At 39.7% G+C, this 25,343-nt stretch overlaps 3 protein-coding genes across 3 annotated transcripts in view; 2 read left to right on the forward strand and 1 right to left on the reverse strand.

Annotated features, from left to right (window-relative positions):
• The first annotated feature begins 319 nt into the window (after window positions 1-319).
• LOC100742525 lies at window positions 320-5,618 on the forward strand. Its single transcript, XM_003492358.4, has 4 exons — window positions 320-770; window positions 1,067-1,924; window positions 2,006-2,137; window positions 2,222-5,618. Exons 1-4 carry the CDS (start codon window positions 419-421, stop codon window positions 3,496-3,498), a joined length of 2,619 nt encoding a protein of 872 aa, XP_003492406.1. The 5' UTR covers window positions 320-418; the 3' UTR covers window positions 3,499-5,618.
• Window positions 5,619-9,389: 3,771 nt separating this feature from the next.
• Window positions 9,390-12,953, forward strand: CRY2 (cryptochrome 2). Its single transcript, NM_001280122.1, is given in 10 exon segments — window positions 9,390-9,853; window positions 9,915-10,166; window positions 10,392-10,576; window positions 10,692-10,921; window positions 11,039-11,206; window positions 11,288-11,428; window positions 11,631-11,782; window positions 11,933-12,135; window positions 12,229-12,255; window positions 12,430-12,953. Coding segments are annotated over 10 exon segments (1,725 nt in total). The 5' UTR covers window positions 9,390-9,641; the 3' UTR covers window positions 12,585-12,953.
• An 11,453-nt stretch (window positions 12,954-24,406) lies between these two features.
• The window catches only part of LOC100743442, a 23,386-nt gene continuing 22,449 nt past the window's right edge, over window positions 24,407-25,343 (reverse strand). Inside the window, exon 5 of the mRNA XM_033322859.1 lies at window positions 24,407-24,479. Within this exon, the coding sequence (XP_033178750.1) occupies window positions 24,407-24,479 (73 nt within the window). The remainder of the gene's footprint in view (window positions 24,480-25,343) is intronic.

The raw sequence follows: 25,343 nt of genomic DNA on the forward strand, positions 1-25,343 counted from the left end.
GTTTAAAGAATCAAAATACAATTTTTTTATTTTCTTAGTTAGTATTTAATTTTTCATTATTGAAATGGTATATTATATTAATCATTGTTTAATTGTTAAATAATAGAATTATAAATATTATTATTGTCGTGCATGTTTAGAAAATATGTATTGCAAAATTACAAAAATAATTAGAATACTGACAAAAGTATATAGTAGAAAACTTGTTAGAAAAAGATATTAAAGACAGGTATATTTCCACAAAAATCAAAATAGTTTCTAATTTTAAAAAATTATATTTTCTATACTGAACTGGCAATTAATTACAAAAGATCTGCAATTTCGATTAGGCTGTTTGCGAGTGTTCCATTCAGTAAGAGAACCACGGTTCTCGAAATGATCATAGTGGTTGTTATGTTTCTTTAAAGAATATGGCAAGATGGCGACATATTTGAAGCGAACGTCAAAATTATTTGATATTTCTTTGACACGACCATCGGTGGATATTAGTCTACGAGATTTAATATGCCCAGTATGCCGCAGCATCCTGATTGAACCAGTAACATTACCGTGCACACACAATCTTTGCTTAAAATGTTTGAAAGGTACTTTCGAACACAATAGTTTGAGTTGCCCTCTCTGTAGAATACGAGTCGGTTCTTGGCTACGTACAGCAACGAAGACCGAAACATTAGTTAATAACGGTCTTTGGGAATTAATTCGAACTAAATTTTCTAAAGAAGTTGAAAGCAAATATAGCGGTGACGACAGAAGTATCGATTTGGATGCTGGTAAGTTTCCTATAAGACAAGATAAACAAATGTAACATAACCTCTTTAGTTATATATAATCATAACATTAATATGTATGGAAATATACGCATGTATAAATACGTATATATGATTGAAAGTATAAAATGAATCTTCTCAAAAATAAAAAGATACAATTTTGTAATAGTAGGAATTATTTTGTGCTACTTATCATTCCTATTTGTTGTTGTTGAAAACAAAGTACGATTTAAGTGTTATTTGAAATTATGTGATCGTTATATATAATAGATGTGTAATAAACTATTTTTCTCTTACAGACTATAGTGGTGCTAAAAAAATACTTAGTGCAGCTGGAGAAATTCGGCAGGAATATGAAGTGCAACTTCAAATGGCAGAGGAAGAAATACGATGTCAAAGGAAAGCTGAGCAGATAGCCAGCGAGTCTTTAATTCGCAAAATTCAGGAAGAAGAACAGCAACAACAACTAGCTCAATTAACTCAAGATCAGTTACTTGCTAAATCTTTAGTAAAGAAACAGCTTGTGGGCAAACACAAAGAAGTTTCTAAATATAAGGACTCTCTTAATGTATCTAATAGTTGTTTTCATGCTTCAAGATTGAATGTTGCCACTATGACTGAAGTAAATTCATATAACGTAGAAGCGCAAAGTTCAAAGTATGAAAAACCGCCTCTTTTAGATTCTCAAGATAATCCTGGATTAAGAAGGTCAAATATTGCATTAATATCTAAAATCCGTGCAGAAAGATATGCGTCCAGTTTAAAAAACAATGCAAACTTGCCTAGAACATGTAATGATCCTACAAGTAAATTTTGTTGTCAGAAACCAACTGTACATAATGCTATTTCAAGAACTTTAAAGCATCAAACAGTGTCTAAAATAATTGAACCTTGTATCTCAAAATGTTCCTTGGAACCTAGAACATCTACTTCGAAAATATATGGTACTCAGAGCAAAGAAGAGTTGCATGTACCAAATGATATTGTAAACAGTAAAAAGAAAAGTTTAAGTGTGGAAGTGTGTGTGTCTTCGGGAGACGATGACGAAAGAACGGGAAGTGCTGAAAGTGCTGGTAGTCATGATAGCATTAACCAAGAAATTCATCATTTTAAACCTATCAAGGCCATGCCAAGAACACCATTAAAAATGTCTACAGGTTGAATTTTATTTTTATTGTATACACTTACGTTCAAATTTCAACTCTTTTTTAAATAATTTGTATAATATTGCATTACAGATGGAAGACAAATAGATCCAAAATTAATTAGAGTTGTTCCTATACTTAAAAGAATATCTAACGTTGTACCTAAACCACCATCTCAGGCACATTTGAAACGAATTATTGGATGTTCCTGGAGTGCATTTCGAGGTAGGTTAATTTTACAATGCAATGCAGTTTTTACAGGATATAATGTCACACGAGTAGAAACAATCATACTTTTAAATATCGTAGGGAAAACTAAACAGAGCTCTAAGGAGAAAGATGTGTGTAAAGAAGAGATTGAACAGAAACCATCAACATCTTGTAATCAATCACAAACAAAATTTCAAACAGACGATAATATCCATAAACTTGAATATATTTCAGAGGTATCATTTGATTCTAATAAGAATTATGCTAAGAATGTGAATAATATAATTAATGGCACTAAAATCAGTAAAAACTTAATATTAGAAGAGCATAGAGATATTAGAAAGGTACAAAAATCATGGAAATCTCATATTAGAAACGGCATGGTATGTAAATCTAAACGACAAAAATCTTTATGGATTAAACAAGATATTAAGGCTGCAACAAATATGAAATATATGAGTGATATCGAAATGAGAAATTTGAGTTCTCCATCTGAATCTATAAAGCTAAATTCACTTTACAATGAGAAGTCCGAAATACGAGGCGAGAATGAAATAACAATTGAGAATATTGCGGAAAGAATAAAGAAAAGGAAAATAAACACGGATAAAAAGAATTCCAATAGAGTATCCTCGTCAGGTTTAGAAACAATCATGAAAAGAGACACAAGAAAGAGACTATGTAGGAAAGAGGAGATTGAATATAAGATGACAGATGATGTTCCTGTTACAGTACAGAACAGAAGTAGAACTAAGTTTACTAGAGCTACTTTATCGAAATCGAAACAGCGAAGGGCATGCCCAGAAAAACAGTCTAGTACAGAAAATTCTGAAAAAGGAGATCTTTCTATAAGATTAAATTGCCAGAATAACAATTCTGGCTTAAAAAGAACAACTCGAAAGATACGACACACGAACAGTTCCATAAATAGTGGCACAAATATAACATATGAGCATATGGACAATATGGACAATTGCAATTTGTCTGAATCTTGTGTCGAGATGCAAACGTGTATATCAGAGAATAATAATACTACTGAAACAAGTATAATTGTAGAGAAAAATGTTCTTTCAGATGAAGAAATTATCAAAGAGCAGGAACGAATGGAAAGATTAGTTATTCAAGAAAAGGAAGATTTTGAATTGGCCCAGAGATTGCAGGCAAAGTTCGATGAGATGGAAGGAATAGCTGGTCGAACCAGAAGATCTAGGAGGGCGATTGAGAGTGAAACGATTGAGTTAGACTTATATAAAATCGATGCCGGGAGAAATGTACAAAAAGCAATGAATTCGCATACTGCCAAATCATCGATTATCAACCACACTGTAAACACTGAGGCTAAGAAACGTGGTAGACCTCCGAAGCGTATAAAATAATCTATCAACATTGATCATTATGTCGGCAAATCGCGAACCTTCCACATGGATGTTCCTATAAAGTATAAAAGAAAGGTTTGAATGACACATTGTACAATAATTTATCTATCTTAATCGAATTATTTGCGTGGCTTGATGTGCGTACCTGGATATATTATTATGACCGTAAAAAGAGACAAAAAGTCACAATGCGTTCAGGAAAATGTTTAATGAACGTATATGATCGTGTTTTGTAACATATTTTATTTACATTTGATGTTAAAAATGGAAAAGTGCTGTATTAAATCGCAAAGCGATAAGGTATTTTGAAAAACAACTAATCCTAAAGAAACAAAAGCAAAGCTTTTTCTCAAGCATTTTTATTCTTTGTTGTCTTCAAATTATATAATAATTAATAGGAGACACAATTCGACTGACGCATAAAAAAATGGGATTCTTGAGATTAAAATTATAGCTTTAAAAAGAGTTACTACGTATAAAAATAATACACACAAAATACGTAGTGGTACTATTATACAGTTAAGTATTCATTTTATAAAAATGAAGGTAATCATTAAAACTTAGTATCACATTTATATCTGAAATAGTATTATCTTCTTTTATATAAAAACAAGAGAATATAGAGCTCTAGTTTTCTGCTAAATGCAATTATAAGCCAAGCAAAATTAAGATCTTATTTCTCTCCTGTTTTATAGAGCATTTTTTTGTGTCTTATCATTTACCACAGCAACGTTGATTAATGTCCTTTAATCTAACGAATTTCACTGAATTAACAATGGTAAAACGTCGCACTTAACGATTGGTAGCAAATTATATAAGCGTAATATTATTATTATTAATCTTATAGAAATTTGTAGCATTTTCGGTTTCTAACCGAACTTCGTAAGTTAGACAAATTGTTTTTTCACACAGTGATTTGACCGGGAAATCTTTCTGTGGAAAGAAATTTGATTTTGTACGCTTCGTAATCGTATTGCTAATGTCATATTGTTATATGCAATATTTTGGAATATTTGTAATTGTTGCACGTATCAACAGTTTTCTGTCTCTCTTCCGATCATTTTCTTTTCATTTCCACACAGTTTTTCCTTTTTCGTTTTTATTTCTTTCTTTCTTATCTTTACCGTACTCTAAAGTATTAAATCTTCGACGAAGTAATGACTAATTTGATCGAAATGTGTATCTTTTTAACTTCATACGCGGTACACAGAACAAAATATTACAGACATAAACTATGTTTCGACCAGAAGACTTCAAATATATGATTTACTAATTGTTATTTACGTCATGCGTTTATAGTTGTACACGAATTAATAGCATCGACAGAGTACAAGTTATTTCTGATGAACGACGGGGATTTGAGGGAATGTGAACGGAGTGGGGGCGGCAGTGGAAGAAGTAAAATAGGGAGAAAGTGGAAAGAATTTTTGCGAACACATAAGTATGATATCGAGGTGCTTCAACGCTAGTTGCATAGCAGCGTTGTAACATGTTGTTACACAATAATAGAGTAATATGCGTCAGACATCTCGTTAGATTTATTTCTTACTCCGTCAATAGTGATAGTCTTTCAATTCACGTAGATACATACATGCATTCATACAATACATAAATCATATATGTATATATATGATTAGTAGATATAATTAAATATCGTATACACTAATGTACGATTTCGAAGGAAGTAAATTAATCAAGATTAATACATTATAGCTTCGAATACAACTTATCGCGCAAATGTACTAAAAGTGCGTATTGATGAAGATTCAAAGGGATTAAACTAACTAAACTATAAGATTTACGAATGTATAAAGAAAATATTTACATATAGATTAATTACATGATATCGTCGAACAATATGTATCAGTAAATAAGGAATGGCGAGATATGTATGATCCAGATTTGAAAACAGAAAAACGAATACGAGAATAATGTAACAACGGTGAATAACGTGGATTTTTGAAAAGTCATTTTTATATACATTGCACGACTTGCAGATAGAAATAATGTATCGAAAGTAATGGGAAGGAATCAATCATCGAGTACCTTGTTGTACTATTGTTCTTCCTGATACCTTTTATGTATCAATACAAATAAACAGATGTAATTATTCTACGAAACATTTCTCTTTATACGTATACTTGTACTTGTCTGAATAGTTAAGTTTCTTGAATAGATTTGTATCAACCAATAAAATTATCAATACTGCAAAATCACAATTAAGTTAAACGCGCCGGTCGATATTAAAATTTACAGTTAAACGAATTAAAGAGTATATTTGTTTATGGAATCCAGCGTGTGATCGATGTATCAACGCCGAGTCAGCTGCATCGCGTTACATCACTGGTGTATATCTATAGTGTAATATGTACTGAAAAAAATGGTAATGCGTATGCGCGTGACAATTCGGTCAAGGGTATCTTAGAGGTAAATATCCTAACCTACGAGATTTATATAATGAGCTTTCATGAGATTTCTATGGGCTAGCAAGAAAAATTGATGAATTCTTTTACAATAGTTTTTGTAAAGTAGAGATCATTTTGTAAATGCGTTTACAGACCAGAGTAAGAATTTTCGATTAGGTTTGATATTAAAGTCTATGAAATTTTCGCATGAAATCAGTCGATAATAGTCAATACAGAGTCAATGGAGTAAAAAAGAACAATTGCAGCATCTCCCAGTAATCCTTGCATCGGTTGTATGAAATAACAAAATAATAAGACGATCCACTTTCTCCGCAAAAAGTGTTAATTAAGTGCAACAATATCGACTGATTAAATGGAAAAAAACGGTATCTACCTATTCAGAGCATGACAGAACGAACGATGAGCAGAATGTACGAATGCTAAAATAAAAGAAGAAAAGAAACAGTAAGAGAAAAGGAAAAAGGAAATGATAAGCGGTATATACATACATAGAAGAGGCGTATAGAACCACGGCGGGTGCAACGTGACCGATGAACCACGTGATCGAGTTGGCCAATTGCAAGGTACGCGGGGACGCTGTCACGTTGCATTCGGCGTGGCTCCGCGTCCCCTTGCTCTTACAGCATATCTCTCCTTCTCTATGTCTACTGGACAAGTTGTACGTTGTACGTTGGCATATGCGAGCAACTGTTTCTTGTGCGCGTTTCGCATCCATGTTCGTTCGTTCGTTCGTTGCAAATTACTTTTACGTCCGTTCTCCCGGAAAGCTGGAAAAATTCCATTATCCGAAACAAGTATCGAATTTCACCGGTCGCAACAATCGCCGCCGATCTTACCAATGAGTTACTATTATCTTTGCATGATCATTGAATCGTCTAAACGCGTGGAATATTAAACCGAATGTGTATGCTGTTTTTTCTAGTTCTGATAAGTTTGTCCAGTGCGTCGTTTAACTAACGTTCAACGATATCGCGAATTCGGATACATTAAAATGTCCGCGCATCCACACGATTGTAAGTGTTCGTTCGTAAATGCACGTTAGACGTTTTGCTTCCCAATGTATTTCACCTTCGCTCCCTTGCTAATTCCGGTTATCGCAACGCAATCTTCTGTTGCTAGTAGTGACACTCTTAACCAACTATCTTTATCTTGTATCATCTTAAAGTTTTAAAGCGTGTCTTTCCTGCTTTTCATCGATCATCTAACGATTTCTTGTCGATTGACACAATATTCATTCTATAATTGGATGATCGATATTTACAAGTAAACATTAATCGCGGATAAGCACATGCAGCTTTTGTGTTATCCAATCGATCTTTGCTGCAACGATTTATCAAATTATTGTACTTGTTTATTTGCATTTGTCTCACTTTTGTTTTATGGATATACGTAACACATACAGCCATTATCGAATGTAAAATGTTCTCTTCGATCGAATCGCTTAACATTAAATGAAACAGTACATATTGAGAAGCAAGTATCGTTATGCCGCGTCCTTTTTTATCGACAGAACCCCGACTTCACGACTATGTGCAGAGATTTATAATATTTGCGTCACATTTTTCAAGCCATTAAAAGAGAGCGATTATAGCAATAGCATATAGGGAAAAATATAAATTGCAAAATATTATCGAAATTATTTAGCGTCTAAATGAATTTTACTTAATTAATTAAATTTAAACGATTTTAATTGCACAAGGATTTTATAAAGGGATTATATAAAAAGACTTTAGAAAATTAAACATTATTCTTAGAAGAATTATAACTTTGGATTTAAGAGAGTAATTTTGAAGTCAGAAAGCTCGATCGCCTCGTAGATATACCATTCGATATTGCTGATGCTGTTGGTTCTTATCGCAGTAGATCAAGTTGAAGACCTATCGTTGAAGATGTGTGCTGTGACAATTTGCACGTTGAACGAAGGATGCCGGTAATCAATCGATCACCGAAATCAATTTCAAGGAGAATAGACAGTGGCTGCGAAAGAGGCTAAGCTCCGTCCACGAAACTTCACGTTCCGAGAAACAGGTATTACAATCATATAATTATATAATACTCGTCTATATTCGGGCATGACGGGGAGTGCTAGTTACGTGAATCGACCTGGAATTAATTCACAGAAAGAAAAACCTAATACTACAATACATGTATAATTTGTCATACGTCGTATCGTTGATAGACTTTATTTCACTATTTTTATTCATATTTATTTCTAATGTTTTTACGGATTTGTTTATAAATAGAAATAACTAATAGAGGGATATAATACTTCTGTGATTTCGACTGTTCGGGTTCTGATCGATCGTTCCAATCGTAATCGATAAAAGTTGCGGTAGCTAGCCACAGTGCGATAAATTTCCAATTTGTATCTTGATACCTGTCGCCATTCATCGAAGTAACACGTAACTCGTTAGTGTTTGCGTACGCGTTAATCGTCACTCTTCTTTTCTGGTACGAAGGTTTAAGAAGACGATTGACACGGGTGAACGGAACTTAACAGACGGTATTTACGTTCGCGCAGACATTTCTAAATGTTACGAGTGTGACATAATAACACGGCAACGATAAACCGAACGCCTGTTACTATCGATTCCCCTCCCTGCGTACTACAGTAGAGTCGACCGTGATACGTCATACGTCAGTTAGCGCGTAACGTGCACCACAGTAGAAATGTCGGAAATGTGTCAGACGTAGAAATTAGGCGATGCGTGATATATCGACGCACGGGTTCGTTGATTCACTGCTCTCTCTTTCTTTTTCATTGTTCTTTGCGGGTGTCCGATGCGAAGCTCGTATCGGACTAAATCGGAATGATCGAGACCTACTGCTGCAACAGTGTTTTATAAGATTATAATGCAAAGTAAAAAAAATTTCCAGACAATATACCCCGATATCGCCTACCGTGCTTTCTTCCTCTACCTTCTCTCCTGGGATCGCTCTGTTTAAAGAACTTCTACGTAATAGCTACTTCTAGCTACTACTAAATGATCGAATGATGCCGAAAGACGAATAAGATTAAAAGACGCTAGAGACGTAGCAAAAAAACAAAAGAAAGGACCAATTGGAGAAGATAAGGAAAAGCCAAACCTATAGAAACTACGAAGAGAATAGATAGTGGCGCGCGATATAAATCGATCACGTTTGAGCGGCAGGAATTCTTCCTTTCCATAGACGGTAGAAAATCTCGATCGAGAGAATAGTAAATCGATCGATCTTGTTCTCGACTTTGATGACGTAAAAACGAGGCGGAATCGATTTGTCAGGACGATGATACTCGAAGACTGAAGATACTGTTCCATCGAGGTGGTTAACTTAAAAATTTACAAAGAAGTGCATCCTTCGGATTATCTCTCTCCTAGGAGAGGAACGACGGAAAAAGGAAAACATAGGGGGGGGGGGAAGGAACGAAGGGAGGGCAAGAAAATTAAAAAAAGATGTTAAAGAATGTTGCGTCTGTGTTCGTATGCGTATATGTATGTGCGTATGCCCGCGCCCGCATCTGTATGTACGCGCGAGTGTGTGTGTACTCTGTGCCTGTGAAACAGTGACAAGAACACGCAGGGACAGATACGAAGAGCAGAGGGAGAGCTGTTTAGTTGTTTAAAAATGTGCTGCTTGTTTAATAGAACACCGCTGTTATTACCGAAAATTTGAAAAGATCGAGAGAAGAAAAGACGAATTTGAAGAAAATCGACCGACCTAGCAGGAGGAGGGAAAATGACGGGTAGTCGTAGTAGCGAAATAAATCCGGATGTGACGGTGCGTGGCGAGGGTGGAAAGCATACGGTTCATTGGTTTCGCAAAGGTCTCAGGCTTCACGATAATCCTTCGCTGAGGGAAGGTCTTACCGGAGCCACTACGTTTCGTTGCGTGTTCGTTTTGGATCCATGGTTCGCCGGAAGTACCAACGTTGGCATCAATAAGTGGAGGTGAGTACGCGAGTTAACGTTTAACAAATACAGTTCGCTTTACAATTCGGTTTTTCCACAGGTTCTTGCTACAGTGTTTGGAAGATCTCGACTGCTCCTTGCGAAAATTGAACTCCAGACTATTCGTGATAAGAGGTCAGCCGGCGGACGCTCTGCCGAAATTGTTCAAGGAATGGGGTACCACGAATTTGACCTTCGAGGAAGATCCAGAGCCATTCGGACGCGTGCGAGACCACAACATCTCGGCACTCTGCAAGGAGCTTGGTATCTCGGTGGTCCAAAAGGTCTCGCATACTCTTTACAAGTTGGACGAGTGAGTGGAAATACTATCATTCGATCAACCTTCCATTCTTAAACTCGCTTCTCATCCCTAGCCGGTTATTGGTCGTCGATAGACGTCACGAGCTATCCTCTAGTCCTTCGAGTGGTATAATGTCTTTTCTGTTCCGATAATATTTATAAATTTCCTGGTAATATTCTTTGCCCGTGTATGTGACGATGTCAGCGAGCATCGACGATCGTGTCTTTCGCGTTTCAGGATCATCGAGAGGAACGGAGGGAAGCCACCGTTGACTTATCATCAATTTCAAAATGTGGTTGCCAGTATGGATCCTCCAGAACCATCGGTGCCGACTGTCACTTCTGCTTGCATAGGTTCGGCCTACACCCCTCTGAAAGAGGACCACGATGATCATTACGGTGTTCCAACGCTCGAAGAACTTGGTAAATTTACGCGTTCGTTTATCGCGTATTTATTTCGAGTGATTATTTCGACTATGTAGAGGGAACTGGATCGAGAGTTTCGTTGTAAGGAGTTAGTTATCCTGATGATTAACAGGCTTCGACACGGAGGGTCTTCTTCCGCCTGTATGGGTTGGAGGCGAAAGCGAGGCTCTGGCACGGTTGGAGCGTCATCTAGAAAGGAAGGCCTGGGTGGCTAGTTTCGGGAGACCGAAAATGACCCCGCAATCATTGTTGCCCAGTCAAACCGGTCTTTCGCCTTATTTACGATTCGGATGCTTGAGTACCCGGCTATTTTATTATCAGCTGACTGACCTCTATAAGAAGGTAAGGTAACATTATCTATTTAATCGACGTGGATCGCAACTGCTGCGATTGTAAATTATAAATTAGTCACAATCATCGACATTCGATCGAAAGATTATACGTATCAATGTTTTATAGATAAAGAAAGCCGTACCGCCGCTTTCGTTGCACGGGCAACTTTTATGGCGTGAATTTTTTTACTGCGCTGCTACGAAGAATCCAAATTTCGATCGGATGCAGGGTAATCCAATTTGCGTGCAAATCCCTTGGGACAAGAATGTCGAAGCACTTGCCAAGTGGGCAAACGTGAGTGAATTCGTTTATAGACAAATCGTCCGTTATTTCTTGAGTTTTCATAAAAAATCGTAAAAGACGTTTGTCGGACAGGGCCAAACGGGGTTTCCCTGGATCGATGCGATCATGACACAATTAAGAGAAGAAGGTTGGATACATCACTTGGCTAGACACGCGGTCGCCTGTTTCTTAACCAGAGGCGACCTTTGGATCTCCTGGGAAGAAGGAATGAAGGTAAAATGCCACTTGTTGTACATTGACATTTCGACTAGCGTTCTAGAGGATTGACTGTAGCATACTTTGCTGTCTCGCGATATCATAAAACTACTTAAGTCCGTTTGTCCCATTAGTTTCATCTCTGTCGATCATCTTTCTTGCCATATTGGTTGCCAGTTCGTTCAGCGAGATACAAAGTTAATGGAAATTTTTGTCAAAGGTGTTCGACGAGTTGTTGCTAGATGCTGATTGGTCGGTGAACGCGGGAATGTGGATGTGGTTATCGTGCAGTTCTTTCTTCCAACAATTCTTCCACTGCTATTGCCCGGTGAGATTCGGCAGAAAAGCTGATCCGAATGGCGATTACATTAGGTAACTTTAGATCGCTTCTAAACGACGTTTCTTCGGCGTTAGAGTTTCGATTGTGACTTTGACTTTCGACATCTCGTAATCTATACTATACACGATACCGGATGACTTCGTCTCGTGATTTGTTTTCTTTTGTATTCTATTTTGATACAGGCGATACTTGCCGATCTTGAAAAATTTTCCTACGAGATATATTCATGAACCGTGGAACGCACCACTTAGCGTGCAACGTGCAGCCAAATGTATTATTGGCAAAGACTATTCATTACCGATGGTGAATCACAGCAAGAGCTCCAGGATCAACATCGAGAGAATGAAGCAAGTCTATCAGCAATTAAACAAATATCGTGGAAACGGTGTGTTCTCGACTCGCCCTTTAGCAGAATCTTAAACGTTTGACATTTAAAGTGCGAAAATATTACTTCTATTTTTTTTTTTTATCGTTGCAGGCGCCTCCCTTAAAGGAGAAACAGTTGGTAAGTCATTTATACCATTCATTTTCACCTTCTTTATCGTTCAATTTACTCAGAAGTATGAACTCTTAAGGTATAAACTAAGGTATATCTCTTGAAACGAAAGTATATTCTACATATCACCTTCCTTATGTACGCGCAACAAATATGTAACAAATAGTTTTTTTTTTCGACAAGGTTTATTGAATGCACTACCACCTCCATCGGTAAAAGAGAACGAGGAAGAGAAGAAGAAGACGAAGCAATCTCCGCCTCCCCCGGAGAATCAATCCAAGATGGAAGTTCTTGCCAAGACAACGCAACATCAGCAACAGCACCATCAACATCAATAACGACGACTACACTGACGTCGTCGAAGCAATTAGGCGATAATCCGAAGAAACGAAATTTTGATTATTTCCTATTTCTACTTAATTCACACTTATTTATTTGCCGTCATTACGTCGATGCTGGAATCATCTTAATTGTAATTCATCGTAACGCGTATAATCGTTAATAGTTTGAAAAAGTTATTTGCAGCGAAAGCAAAGCCATCCATCGTGTCTGTTCAAATGTTCGTTTGTATTTAGAAGTATGTTTCGAAACAAGAAACGTAAAACTTGAACGTTATGGCAAGAAAAATGACGATGAGACGAATTTTATAATTCCAATCGTTGTACATAATACATCCATTATACGTCGTAAATAAAAATTTTTCATGCAAACTTGTTTGATAATAATTGCTTCTGATTGTGCATTCAGCTATACCGATCCCTGCCACTCTTTTTTTCTATACATTAAACTAAAACCATCGTATACATTAGCCACAATTTATCGTACAAAAGAACGATATCCTACTTACCGCGTCATAAAGTTTCATCGTTACTTACTAGGCGGGAAAAGGTGATAAAGGAAATGAAAAGAAAGTAAAAAATGAAACAAACGATATGTCGACCGGTAATATGATCAAATGGGGAGAATTCGTTAAAAAAATATGCACAAGCGTTACTCTGAACACCAACAATTTACTCGTTTCGAACATTTATCCCTCAAGGTATGTTCTTTGATAGGGACAAGTGTTGAGAAAGGAGTTTAGTATTGCCGAGCCTGAATCTCGATGAGACGAACACTCGACGAGGTATCTAATTGACGTATTTCTTATTTTCGATCGAATCGCAGACCGATTCGTCTAGAAAGTAGAGAATCGCGTTTCTTACCTAATAATCCTTAACACGGAACAACGTATCGTTCTCTTTTTCGCTTATAACTTTCGTCGTTGCTAAACACGTTTACATCGATGCAATGCGCGCGTATGTGTATTTGTACTCACGCCGATCGTTCGCACGGCATCGTGCCAGGAATAATTTACATTAGTGGGATCATTTTTTTATTTTTTCATGTCAACAAATGATATATTTTTAGTGCCTATAGTACTTATAGTTTTACAGTACATTTCTCGTTAGATTTAAACAATTACAAATGAACATTCTTCAACACTCAAAGACGGAACTCTAATGTTTCTCTTTTGCAAAGTTCCTTTCTCTCTGCTGCTCGCACGCCCATACATACGCATATGCATACCACGCGCACGATCTTCTCTCACTTGCATTCGTATTTACCTCATCTTCCTCTCTTTTCTTTCTTTTGTTCCTTCGTTCGTGCGTTCGCTCTTAAATTACAGATTTATTCATCTTATAGGGCTGTTAGTTCTTCGTGTTGCGCATTTCTTGTGTATTTTATAAATGCTTATATGTCTCGTAGTATATTCCCCGTGCAGCACAAGAATCAGAAACTTGCAAATTTCTATGACCACGTTAATAAGTCTCCAAAATGCGTAGCGTTACCAGGATCGGCTATTATCAGGTTAACGCGTTCTTTTACTATATATAATATATATATATATAGTATATATATATAGTATATATATAGTATATATGTAGTATACTATATATATATATACCGTAAGTATCGTAAGATACGTTTCTTAACGCCGGTTTTTTCTTTCCTGTGATCTACAAAGCAGCGATTTGGCTGCTTACTCTGTTTCCTATTGACATTCGATCAGAATTAAAAACGTAGCTTCGCGTTTGAAAGTCGAATTCTGGAAGCTTGAGCAACCGACGAACAAGCAGTGATTTGTTGCGAGAATTGCTAGGTAGTAAACGAAGAGATCGAAGAAAGAAAGAAAAGGCGATAAAGATTACGAAAGGAAGCTTCGTGATCTCGTTTCGCTCATGGACTAAGACGACAGCTTTAATTTTCCCGTTACCTGTGCACTTTGTACTTGTATTTTCGATGCAACTTCCTTTCTATTTATTTCTCATACACGCACGCACACTCACCCGCACGTACATCTCAAGATCGTGCGTTATAGCCAAGGAAGAGCTATACACCAAAGTGAAAGTCCTTCCTAGATAAAGATTTGTCTTCGTTTCACGAAAGCAATAAAAATCTGCACGATTTTCTCACTGGTATAAAGCAACGCTGCTCTAGCAAACGTAAACGAACGTCGAGGTTTCGCCGACAACGTTCTTTCTACGTCGAGAGAACAAACTTTAAGAGAGTTAGTCGATAAATCAGAGGTTAGAGATATCGCTTTGGTCGTATCGCCGAATTCGATGAGTCGACGATCTTTGAGCTGTTATCGTGCGAGGAAAATGGCGTCGATACATTTTAACATTTCGTCGTAAAATAATCGGAGAAAAGAAGATCGAGTTTTAGGAAAAATTCCATTAGATTTGACGGAAGAAAGTTGATCGAATCTCGATTTTTGTGCTCGTCTTGGAATGGTACAGTCCAACGTGGCACGTGTTTGCCTGCACGAATGTATAGTGTGTAGGTCACGTGTACGGGGAAGCTATTACCAGTAGTAGACTCTAGAAACTAGATCAAATCAATAACCTAATTAGTTAACGGATAATTGATCGCATTTCAATGGTCGCTGTTTCGTGGGGCAAATATTTGAAAAAGGACGTTGCGATCCGATATCTTGAGATCTCGGGGTAAATTATCGCGTAGGCTGACGAATGGACTCGAAACAACCATATTTTTGATAATTAAATCGTATCGCATACGTGATATACGTGTACGTGTACGTGTACTTGCACGTGATTTTCATCGTACGTAAGTGGCCGCACAACGATCGCGAATACCGAAAATAGGCAAATATACTCAAAGATGCTTGTTACTCGGTTTGCGCCGAGTCGTCGTTTCAGAGGTTATGTCGACTATCGCGATTTCGTGGATTCGTTTTATTTCCGCGACGCATTTTGAAGAAACACACGCCAGATCGAATATACATGCACAAGTCCATGCATGCACGGCCATTTGCGCCCGCAATTTGTCTAATTCTTTCTATTTCTTCCTCCACTTCGAGAATACATTCGATTCTTATCCGTCGTTGAATTTCACGTTGCTTCCTTTTCCCCTTCGCCAGATTCTTTTCTTTTCCCACTTGTTCATTTACACGCACGCTCTCAAACGTACTTTCTCACACACACGTTTATCTCACATTTTCATTCTTCTTCACTTTTGTATGTTAGTCACTCTTTCGTTCGTTTAACTCGGCTTGATTCGCGTACAACGTAAGTACGCGTTATTGAAGTAGACTTCGATAATTATTTTCGGAATTAAATGTAATCCACTTTTCGGTACAATTAGTGCGGTTAACTAATCTATACTATTAACTATGTTCACAATGATCGCTACAATTACTCATAGTTCATAGTATAAATGTCGACAGCTTACGATACGTACGCTACGCTAACATCGGATTTAAAGTGGTAGTTTTGAGTGCGACACGCTATCGGAAATCTCATTTTCCTCCATCGAACATGTCGTCCGTTCGACGATTCTCTCCTCTGGTATCGTGGCCGATACGCGCATCCACGATCGGCGCGCGTCCTGTTTTCCTCTCTTTCCTTCGCTTCGTTTCATTTCATTTCGTTTCGTTTCATTTTGTTGTTTTCGTAAGGCAAGAGCAGAAAACAAAGTCAAAGAGAAAGACAAAGAATTTCGCGAGTACCGATACTCGTTTAATAAAAGCGACGCGTTCTTCTCACCGTTTCCTCGTTTTCCTTTTCTCTTTCCGTGTTCGCCCTTCCTTTTCCATTTTCCTCCTTCCTCTCCCTCTCTGTTTTTTTTTTCCTTTTTTTTTATCACCGATCTCCTCTGTTTTCCATCTCGCTTCCCGCCCTTTCGTATTCTCTATCTTCGTATGCGACAAGCGACGTTTAATAATCCTACATAAAACTATGCGTTAATACGCCTATTTAATTGCGGGCACGAGGGGTTAAGTATATATTTACGTTACGCGCTTAAATACAACTGCTAATTAGTTTTACAATACGTTCAACATTTTTGTCCTCCTGATTTCTCTAAGTACCGTTATCTTTTTCTTTTTTTTTTTGGTTAACAACAACAGACTTACTTAACTCTAATTATGTTTCTGGTTTGTTACTTTCTAAGGCCTTGTTTCTAGCACAAATCCTGCTGTCGCTAAGGCAGTGGCTCTTTTAACTTTCTCTCTCTCTCTCTCTCTCTCTCTCTCTCTCTCTCTCTCATATTTTCTCTCTCTCTCTCTCTCTCTCTCTCTCTCTCTCTCTCTCTCTCTCTCTCTCTCTCTCTCTCTCTCTCTCTCTCTCTCTCTCTCTCTCTCTCTCTCTCTCTCTCTCTCTCTCTCTCTCTCTCTCTCTCTCTCTCTCTCTCTCTCTCTCTCTCTCTCTCTCTCTCTCTCTCTCTCTCTCTCTCTCTCTCTCTCTCTCTCTCTCTCTCTCTCTCTCTCTCTCTCTCTCTCTCTCTCTCTCTCTCTCTCTCTCTCTCTCTCTCTCTCTCTCTCTCTCTCTCTCTCTCTCTCTCTCTCTCTCTCTCTCTCTCTCTCTCTCTCTCTCTCTCTCTCTCTCTCTCTCTCTCTCTCTCTCTCTCTCTCTCTCTCTCTCTCTCTCTCTCTCTCTCTCTCTCTCTCTCTCTCTCTCTCTCTCTCTCTCTCTCATATTTTTCGTTCGCTCTTGCATGCACGCATTCACACTTGTATACGCACGTACTTGATTTTTTTATATAATTCGTTCGTTTCGCAATAAATTGTGACAGACTTCCGGTCGATCGAAGGTCGCGCAAACGATCGAGTTCTTTTCAAAGAAATGCCAGGCTAAACGATCGAAACCTGAGGCCGGATTTTTTCTGGAGGGGGAGGACGTGGGGGATTTATCCGCGAAGAACGTGGATTGCGAATCGCTTACATTTCGAACTTATTCCGTGCGAAGAAAGCAGTCGAGTGGGCAAACGAGCGAGAAAGAGAGAGAGGGTAGGGAAAGGGGGGCGGGGGGGAGCAGCGAATGACAAAATTACCAAAAGAATCATTGGAAGATTCTCGACGATACGAGAAGGAATTCGTTCAGATTTGTTCTGGAACAAAAAAAAAAAAGGAAAAAACGCTTCCGATGTGCTTGTTTCAGCCGTGAAATTTACGTCGATTGGATCGGAAGTTGCGCAACGAGACGTTTACCGAACAAATCGGCAGTTTAATTCGTCGTCGTACTTTCATACCGGTGGGTCGTCTCGGTTAAACTTCGTTTCATAGGCGGCCGTAGGTATAAGTCGCGATAACAAGGGAAACGATAATCGAAGAAAGAGAAAGAGAAAGAAAAAGGAAAAAAAGAAGAAACGGGCAAACGTTCCCGGTTACGAAACCACCACGACTGTGACTACGTAAACGTCGACGTCGACGTCGACAGGCTGCTGGCCTGTTTTATGCAAACGCTCTATGTTGGGAGACTTGCGAAATCAATACGTAGTCTGCACCTCTTGCCTCTCTGCCTCTGTCACGCACACATTGTATGCACGTACACGCACACGTACACACACCCACGTGTTCTATCCCTTCACCGTTCCAACCCTATTTCTTCGACACTCTCTTGCTTCAACTTTTTCTCTCGCTAATTTTATGTGGCAGTACTCTCAGTCTCTCTCTCTCTCTCTCTCTCTCTTCCTCCCCCCTCTCTCTAACCTTTTTTCATCTTATCATCGTGCCCATGGTTAGCCTCCTCGTCGAAACTCGAGCACCGCTCAAACTAGCCCTCACCCAAAACTTCTCTCTCGACGGCTGATAGCCAGCTGTTGTCCATCTCCTTTTTCCTTTTCTTCGTGTTCTACGATTCGGATACACGCGAAACCCCCTTACGCGAAGCGTACATCTGCCCTTTCACGTCGCGTTATTCTCGATTTCTTTGATTTAAAGCGTTAACAGCGTGGAAGGCTGAAGAAGAAGAAGAAAAAGAAGAAGAAGAAGAAGAAGAGGAAGAAAAAGAAGAGAAGCAACGCTGCGAATGATCGAAACATTTCTGTAAAACTAGCGAATTTGCGGTATTAGCTAAACAAATGTCTCTCATCGACGATCGAACGAGTGTTTTTACCTTGATCCTGATACCATGGGTCAGCATTGTGCGATTTCCTCACTGTCCTTTGCTCGTGTTTTGATCTTTGGTCTTGTCGTGCGATATGCTTTTTTTCTTTTTACTAGAACGAACGATAGATAGACAGACAGACGGAGAGAAACGAAGGAAAAGACGAACGAACGATAGGATACGATAAGAAACAGTTGGAAGAGGACAAGGAAAATTTTCAACGAATTTGTTACGAGGATCGCACGGGGATAGGGGAATTTCTTAATTCTTTTACGAACAACTTGCTGGAGTCAGATGGGTACGGATTCCTGGGACCACGGTCGTTGTCGCGTCTCGTCGTCGATCTCGCGAGGTGACGCGGACAAAACGAAAAGAAGGCGAAAGAAGAAGGAAAGAGGGGAATGATAAAACGGGAGTGAAAAAGGTCGGAATGAATTTTCAGTAACAGTCGTAAAAACGTGGAAGATCAAAGGAACGGTCTAGCTCGAAGCACAGGCCTTTTACCTCTGTAACGATATTATCGTGCTTCCACCCATTCGCACCTTATTATTTTCCCTTTGTAGGTGAAAACAATATTCGCGTGCAGCGTCCGCGTGACGTTCGCGAGAAACGAATTTCCCCTTGAAACAAAAGATGACGGATTCGTTGAGAAATCCGCGACTACTACGAGCTCGACAGCGAAGGTTCGCGGGTTTCGAGAAACGAGTAGTTTCTCGTAAGGAAGCGCGTTAGGCGCGTTAGCACCGCGATATCGCGAATGGGCGTGACGGTTGTTATCGATTCGCGATTGAGAATTCCAAACAAGAGACAGAATCGCCGTTCATCGATTGCTTCTTTTCGAGCGCGAATAGCGGAAAAAAAGAGGGAGGAGATGGACAAAAGAGGAAGCACCGCAGAGAGCTCCTCGGATTCGAGCGGAGTTTCGGATCGATCGGAACGTAAATGCGACCGCGTCTCTAAAGACTCTTTAGAAACGAGAACATCGAAAGAACGTTCGAAACGCAGCTGAGCTTTGGTCAGTGAACGCGGATATACGCTGTTAGGAAAGGGCTTCGTGTACTTGGCACGATGCTTCCTTACCCATTCTTCCTATCGTCACGCACTTGCTTTCGCTGCTTCTTAGTATAATCTATAAAAAAATTATATCGGAATCAACGATGCGAAAATATTCTTATTACTCCGTCGATTTTTCCCTTCGTTAATGGTCCAAGAACATTGCTTATCATTTTCTAAACGAACGAACGAACGAACGAACGAACGAACGAACGAACGAACGAACGAGCAAGACGCGATCTACGAGAACGATAAAGTTGGCGAGCAAACATTTCGGCGTTGGTACCGATTTATGGTTTATCGTTTCTCGAAGATGCGAAACGCGGTTGATAGAGAGAAGTAATATCGACCGGAAGTCGATCGACGAGGCATGATCGACAAGAAAATTGAGACGAGTCGAACCGATAGAAAGAGAAGAGACGAAATAACGAAAAGAGCGAAGCTCGCGAGAGTAGATCTACGAGAGTTGGATAAATTTTAACGCGTTAATCGTGGTTCCGGCAAATTACTGAAACGTTTATCGTTAAAACCCTACGTTAGATTAGTCTGTTTCAGAGATCGTCGCTTTCCAAGTAAGATAGATCGTGCGCGAATTAAAAGCCAGCCAGCCTGACGATTAACGCGTTAACGTAATACGTGCGTCTTCTTTTAAAATCGATTTATCCGTCTTGGTTATGTTTACGTTTAAGCGCGTACGCGTAGGTGCGCGCGTATTTACGTATCGATAAAGCGTAATTGCGCGTACCTCGCGCACCCGTCACCGACGAGTCACGCGCGTTTACGATTCAATGGTTCGTGGTTCGTGTCAGGCTGAACCATTCCTACAACCAATGTCGCTTCGCCGAAACTAATCTGGGCTAGATGGCGGTCGCCTAGGAAGAAAGAATAGAATCACTTATGGCGCTGGCTATCGCTTTGCGTTCCTCTCGGCCGTTTCAATTTTTCTTCTCCACTCGTCATCGTTCGTACGTACGGAGTGTGTACGCACGGAGACGGCTGCGCGTACACCCGTGTCTCTTAACCATCCAACACGGACGAACTTTCTTTCACCTTGTTGTTTCCTTTCTTCTCTTTCTCCTTTCTTTCTTTTTCTTTTTTTCTTATTCCCGTCTTTCGCTCAGGCACAACGTCACGGCGATCGTATTCGACGCAATTGCCATTTCAACGCGTTTCAAGTTATTGCTCCGGTTACCGTTCGACGAACTCGTCTGTCGTTTAAGCGAAAAAATGTAACTCGTGTAATTGCGTTTGCGTGTTGTGCGTTTCATCCTCTCGCCCCTCACCGGAAATTAATCGCCTTAAAGTCTACACCGCGTCTAGCAGCCTTCCCCCTCTCCGTTGACCGTCGTTTCGTCGATGTTCGATCGTTATGGGCCATACGCTTCCCTTTTCGCATACTCCGCTATACATATCATTTCTTTTTTTCTTTTTCTTTTCCACTGTTTCGTTCAACCGCAAAAATTGCACGGAAAGCAGTCGCGGATAGCCAGACTCTCACTAGTTATTTTTCGCTCTCGGCACACGCATACGTCGCATCGCTAGTATTTTTCTTTGTCTCTCGCTAGTTCCCATACATACGCGAACAGGTGTATATATGTTTACATGTGTGCGCATACATGAACGTTCACATGTGCGTTTACACACCCACACAACGTACATACATATGTATACACGTAAACTTTACATATATACATATACATGTAAATACATATATTTACATATAGTCGAGCAATCGTGTTTTTTAAGACCGTTTCATCTACATGGTTTTATTTTCTTTGTTCTTTCTCTCTCTCTTTCACTCTCACTCACTCGCTCACTCTCTTTCTCTCTTTCTCTCTCTCCCCCCCATTGGCAATTCTTTCGCGTAATACCTATTTATATATTTATAATATTTATATGTCTTTTTTCCCGTGCATTGGCCATACCTTTGTTAACTTCGGTTTGCAGTCGATTTCTTTCTCTCACACTTTCACTCGTTTCTTCCTCCCTCTTCTCATTCGCGCTGTCTTTCGCATTCTGTCTCTCCTTGTAACACTCGTACACAGACTCTCCCTCTCACTTCCTCTCTCACTCTCCCTCTCTCTCTCTCTCTCTCTCTCTCTCTCTCTCTCTCTCTGTTTCGCTACTCTCTTCGTTCATCTTATAAATGTACGTTAGTAACAATTATGTATTGGACAATGTTTAACAACGTAATGAATGCACACGCGGGACACAGTGTCTGTTCTCCTTATCTCCGCGAATGCATTTCTTATTTCCGTGTACGCTGCACGTATGTATATGCGTGTACCTCTATTATGCGTGTAAGTAAGTGTATAAGACATGCTTTTCTTGTGCACGACCTCCTGCAATTTTACGACACAACGATGACGACGATTCTTCTCTTCGCTCGGTGCTTGTCTCGCTCTTGCTTTCTTTCTCCGCATAGTGGCTCTCGTGGCTTCGTTCGGTCACCTTCGCGTCTTCGAGATCCTACGCTTTCGACGCGCGTTCAGATGTTTACATTTCAGCGTGAAATCGTCCGTTAGACGAACGACTCTTCGTCTTTCCAAATATACTTCGTCGATTTCACCTGTTTTAAACGATCCACACGCTGAAACGAAACGCGTCCCCTCTGAAATTCTATCATGGTGTTCCGAGGTATGTGCAAGCGAGTTTCGTGATTCGAAGAAGATGGTAACGCTAGCGTGTGAACAATCTTTTTCTCGTGTCTCCATCTACCGCTAAAAGTTCAAGGACAATGAAAAAAGTAATTATTCTGCGGGTAGGTGTCGTTTAATTCTCCTTTAAATAATCGATTTCGTAGACTTCTCTTCTACACACGTGCTATTTCGTAACGTGTAAATATCCTGTGTGTGACGTTCAACGTTTTCGAAAAAAAAAACAGAAAAAGAAAAATTCGAAGCCACGTACACTGTGCAGGAAAGAACGTGAAAAACAAAATTTTTTTTCCTTTATACCGCTATTTTCGTAATATCTCTTTAGAATATTCCTCTATAAAAAATTCATCAGTTTCCTACGTTTTATTTTTTTTTCTTTTTCTAGTCAACGTATGTTCTCTAGCTTCTCTTGCAATTTTTTTTTCTTCTTATTTTCTACTTTTCGTTTACTCTATCGTTTTACTCCTCTCCACGCCTCGCACCTCCTCTCTCTCTTCCTCTCTAACCCCTCACAATCGTACGCATATACACTCGCGCCCTTCCTCTCTTTTTTCTCTCCTTTAATTTATATCGTTACACGTCTATATTAATGCAATACTTATTTATCGTAATGTCTAAACGAACACATATTTATACCTCGATAACGTCGTGTTTATTTATCTCCGTGTGCTAACCGTTGCCGGTTCTACCGTCGTATAATTCTCTTCTCGTATCGATTCGGCAGTCGAGTTGCTCGAATCTTGATTCGCGCGTTTCGTACATGCTCTCCAATTTTCTGTCTCACGACCGAAGTACTATCTACCTACGTCTTTTTTTTTGTGTTTTTTTAAATGTCTCGTTAATCGTTAACGGCTTATACGAAAACGTGTACTGGCATCTTCTCGCCCCCTAGCGTTCCCGAGACTTCCACCGTTTTCACGCTCTCTCGCATTCGCTACCTCTCTCGCGTCTCCACGCGTATTCGCTCTTTCTCTTTCGTACGCTGTTCTCGCTTCGTTATACTACGGCGCAATCTTTCCCTCTACGCTCGCTCTTTCTTGCTTTTTATCTCCTCGCGAAATAACAAATTATCTGTGTGTACGTGCTGGTTCCGTGTGTTCAGTGTATATGTGCGTGTTCTCTTCGTTAAATTCGAATGCATACGACGCATCGAACGTGTAACAATAACTGTAATCGTAATCATTCTATCGTTAACGTTAACGTTACTCCATTGTATCATCCCCACCTTTTATCGTTATCTCGTTATTTAATCGTTATCATTTACTTTATTATCCGTAAACTATTATTTATTCATTGTCCTTTGTCACCATTTTATCGTTATCATTATCGTTATCGTTTGTGTATCATCGTTTTCATCATCGTCGTCGTCGTCGTCGTCGTTGTCGTCGTCGTCGTCGTCGTTGTCGTTGTCGTCGTCGTTATCAGCGACAACTTTCGTCTCGTCGAATTTATTTTCCGGGGATCCTTGAGCGTTTTGAAATCGTTAAAACGCGAACACGTCTGCGCCCAGGGCCGTCGTCACCGACAGACGCCATATTGGGCAGCTCGGTTCGAGAGCAAATTATCTTGCTTAATTAATGTCGCGCTGGCGAATAATTGGAATCGCGAGAGGGGCGGGAACGCCGAAAGAGCTCACGGTGGCCGAGTTCAGCAGCCGAGGCTATCGCGAATCGATTCCTATCTCCGCGCTTCCCTTTCGTTTCGACCCCTTCTTTCTCGGTCTCTTTTTCTTTCTCCCGCTCTCCGATTTCCCCCTTCCAACCATCGGCGCGGTTCGTTCTGTTCGTTTCGCTTGTCTCTCTTTGGTTCGTTCGGCTCGTGTAATTTCTGCACGGCAGGCGTTTGATCTGCGCTTTTGCGGAGAAAGGGCGATTAAAAAGTGCCGTGAGAATAACATAGCCACGGTGAAATCCGTTGTAGCGTCGCTTTGAATCCCTCGGGCGTTGGTCTCGGGACTGTCCTCTCTTACCATCGCCCATCTTCCTTCGCTCTATCGTTTCATCTCCCAAGCTCCGTCTTGCTCTCGCACTTTGTCGATTAAGCAACGCGACCGTGAACGCGGGATTATACCGGTTTGCCGCATTTCGGTGAGGCACGACACGTCGCAGTCACCGTCTCCGTCATTGTCGTCGATATCCTCGTTAATATTTTAATTAATTAATTATTGTTGTGTATTGTTGTTCTTGTTCTTGTTGTTATTGTTGTTATTATTATTATTGTTATTACTATTATTATTATTACTATTATTACTATTATTATTATTCTTATGATTATTATTATTATTAATATTATTATTATTATTAGCGACAGACGTTACGATTTCATCGTTTTGTTTCACGTCCTTTTGTCCTCACGTGCGAACTTCGTGTTTCGACGTCGACGTGTTTCTTCGTCTCTTCGATACCCGGATTCTCCCCATTTCTACTTTCCCCTATTCCTCCATGTGTACACATTTTCGGAAAATTACGTCGCACCGGTTTTCCTCCCGATCCTTCTCACACTCTGTTCCATGTATTTTTCATCTCCGTACGTACGTACTTCGAACGTTTCGCGTTTTCCTCTCTCCGCTTCCTAACGCTCGTCTGCCAGCATTTCTTGTACGCTCTTCCTCGGATTCCAGTCGTTCCGCGATGCGTGCTTCGCTCGAAGACGTTGGATCTATCGAGAGTTGAAGATCGAGAAAGGTACGGCCAAATACGTACTTGCCGACAGAGCTCTGGATATACCGATAGAAAAAACCTGTATTTTGTACGCTTTTGCGTAGACGAACTGCTCTATGGTGGGTCCTTTTTCCTCGAGAATAATTTCGAACGTCGCCTTCCAGCCGGACAAGATCGAGTCCACTGTTCGGAAACTTCTAAAGCCTCTCTGCTCCGTCTTCTCCTCTTTCTCCTCCTTCTCCTTCTTATTCTTCTTCTTCTTTCTTTCCTTTTTCGATTGGCCGCTTCGTCTCGATCACGCCGGAAACCACGAAAACGATCCTTCCTGCCGAGCGATATCG

This window comes from Bombus impatiens, unplaced genomic scaffold (genome assembly GCF_000188095.3).
Source record: "Bombus impatiens unplaced genomic scaffold, BIMP_2.2 scf_0675, whole genome shotgun sequence".
In the NCBI taxonomy this organism is placed as follows: Eukaryota; Metazoa; Arthropoda; class Insecta; order Hymenoptera; family Apidae; genus Bombus; species Bombus impatiens.

Excerpts from the sequence above, each read along its gene's own strand:
- LOC100742525 (XM_003492358.4), top strand. The coding sequence starts at position 419 with ATGGCGACATATTTGAAGCGAACGTCAAAATTATTTGATATTTCTTTG. Across the intron at positions 771-1,066 it reads AAGTATCGATTTGGATGCTG|ACTATAGTGGTGCTAAAAAA; the intron begins GTAAGTTTCCTA and ends TTTCTCTTACAG. Across the intron at positions 1,925-2,005 it reads ACCATTAAAAATGTCTACAG|ATGGAAGACAAATAGATCCA; the intron begins GTTGAATTTTAT and ends ATTGCATTACAG.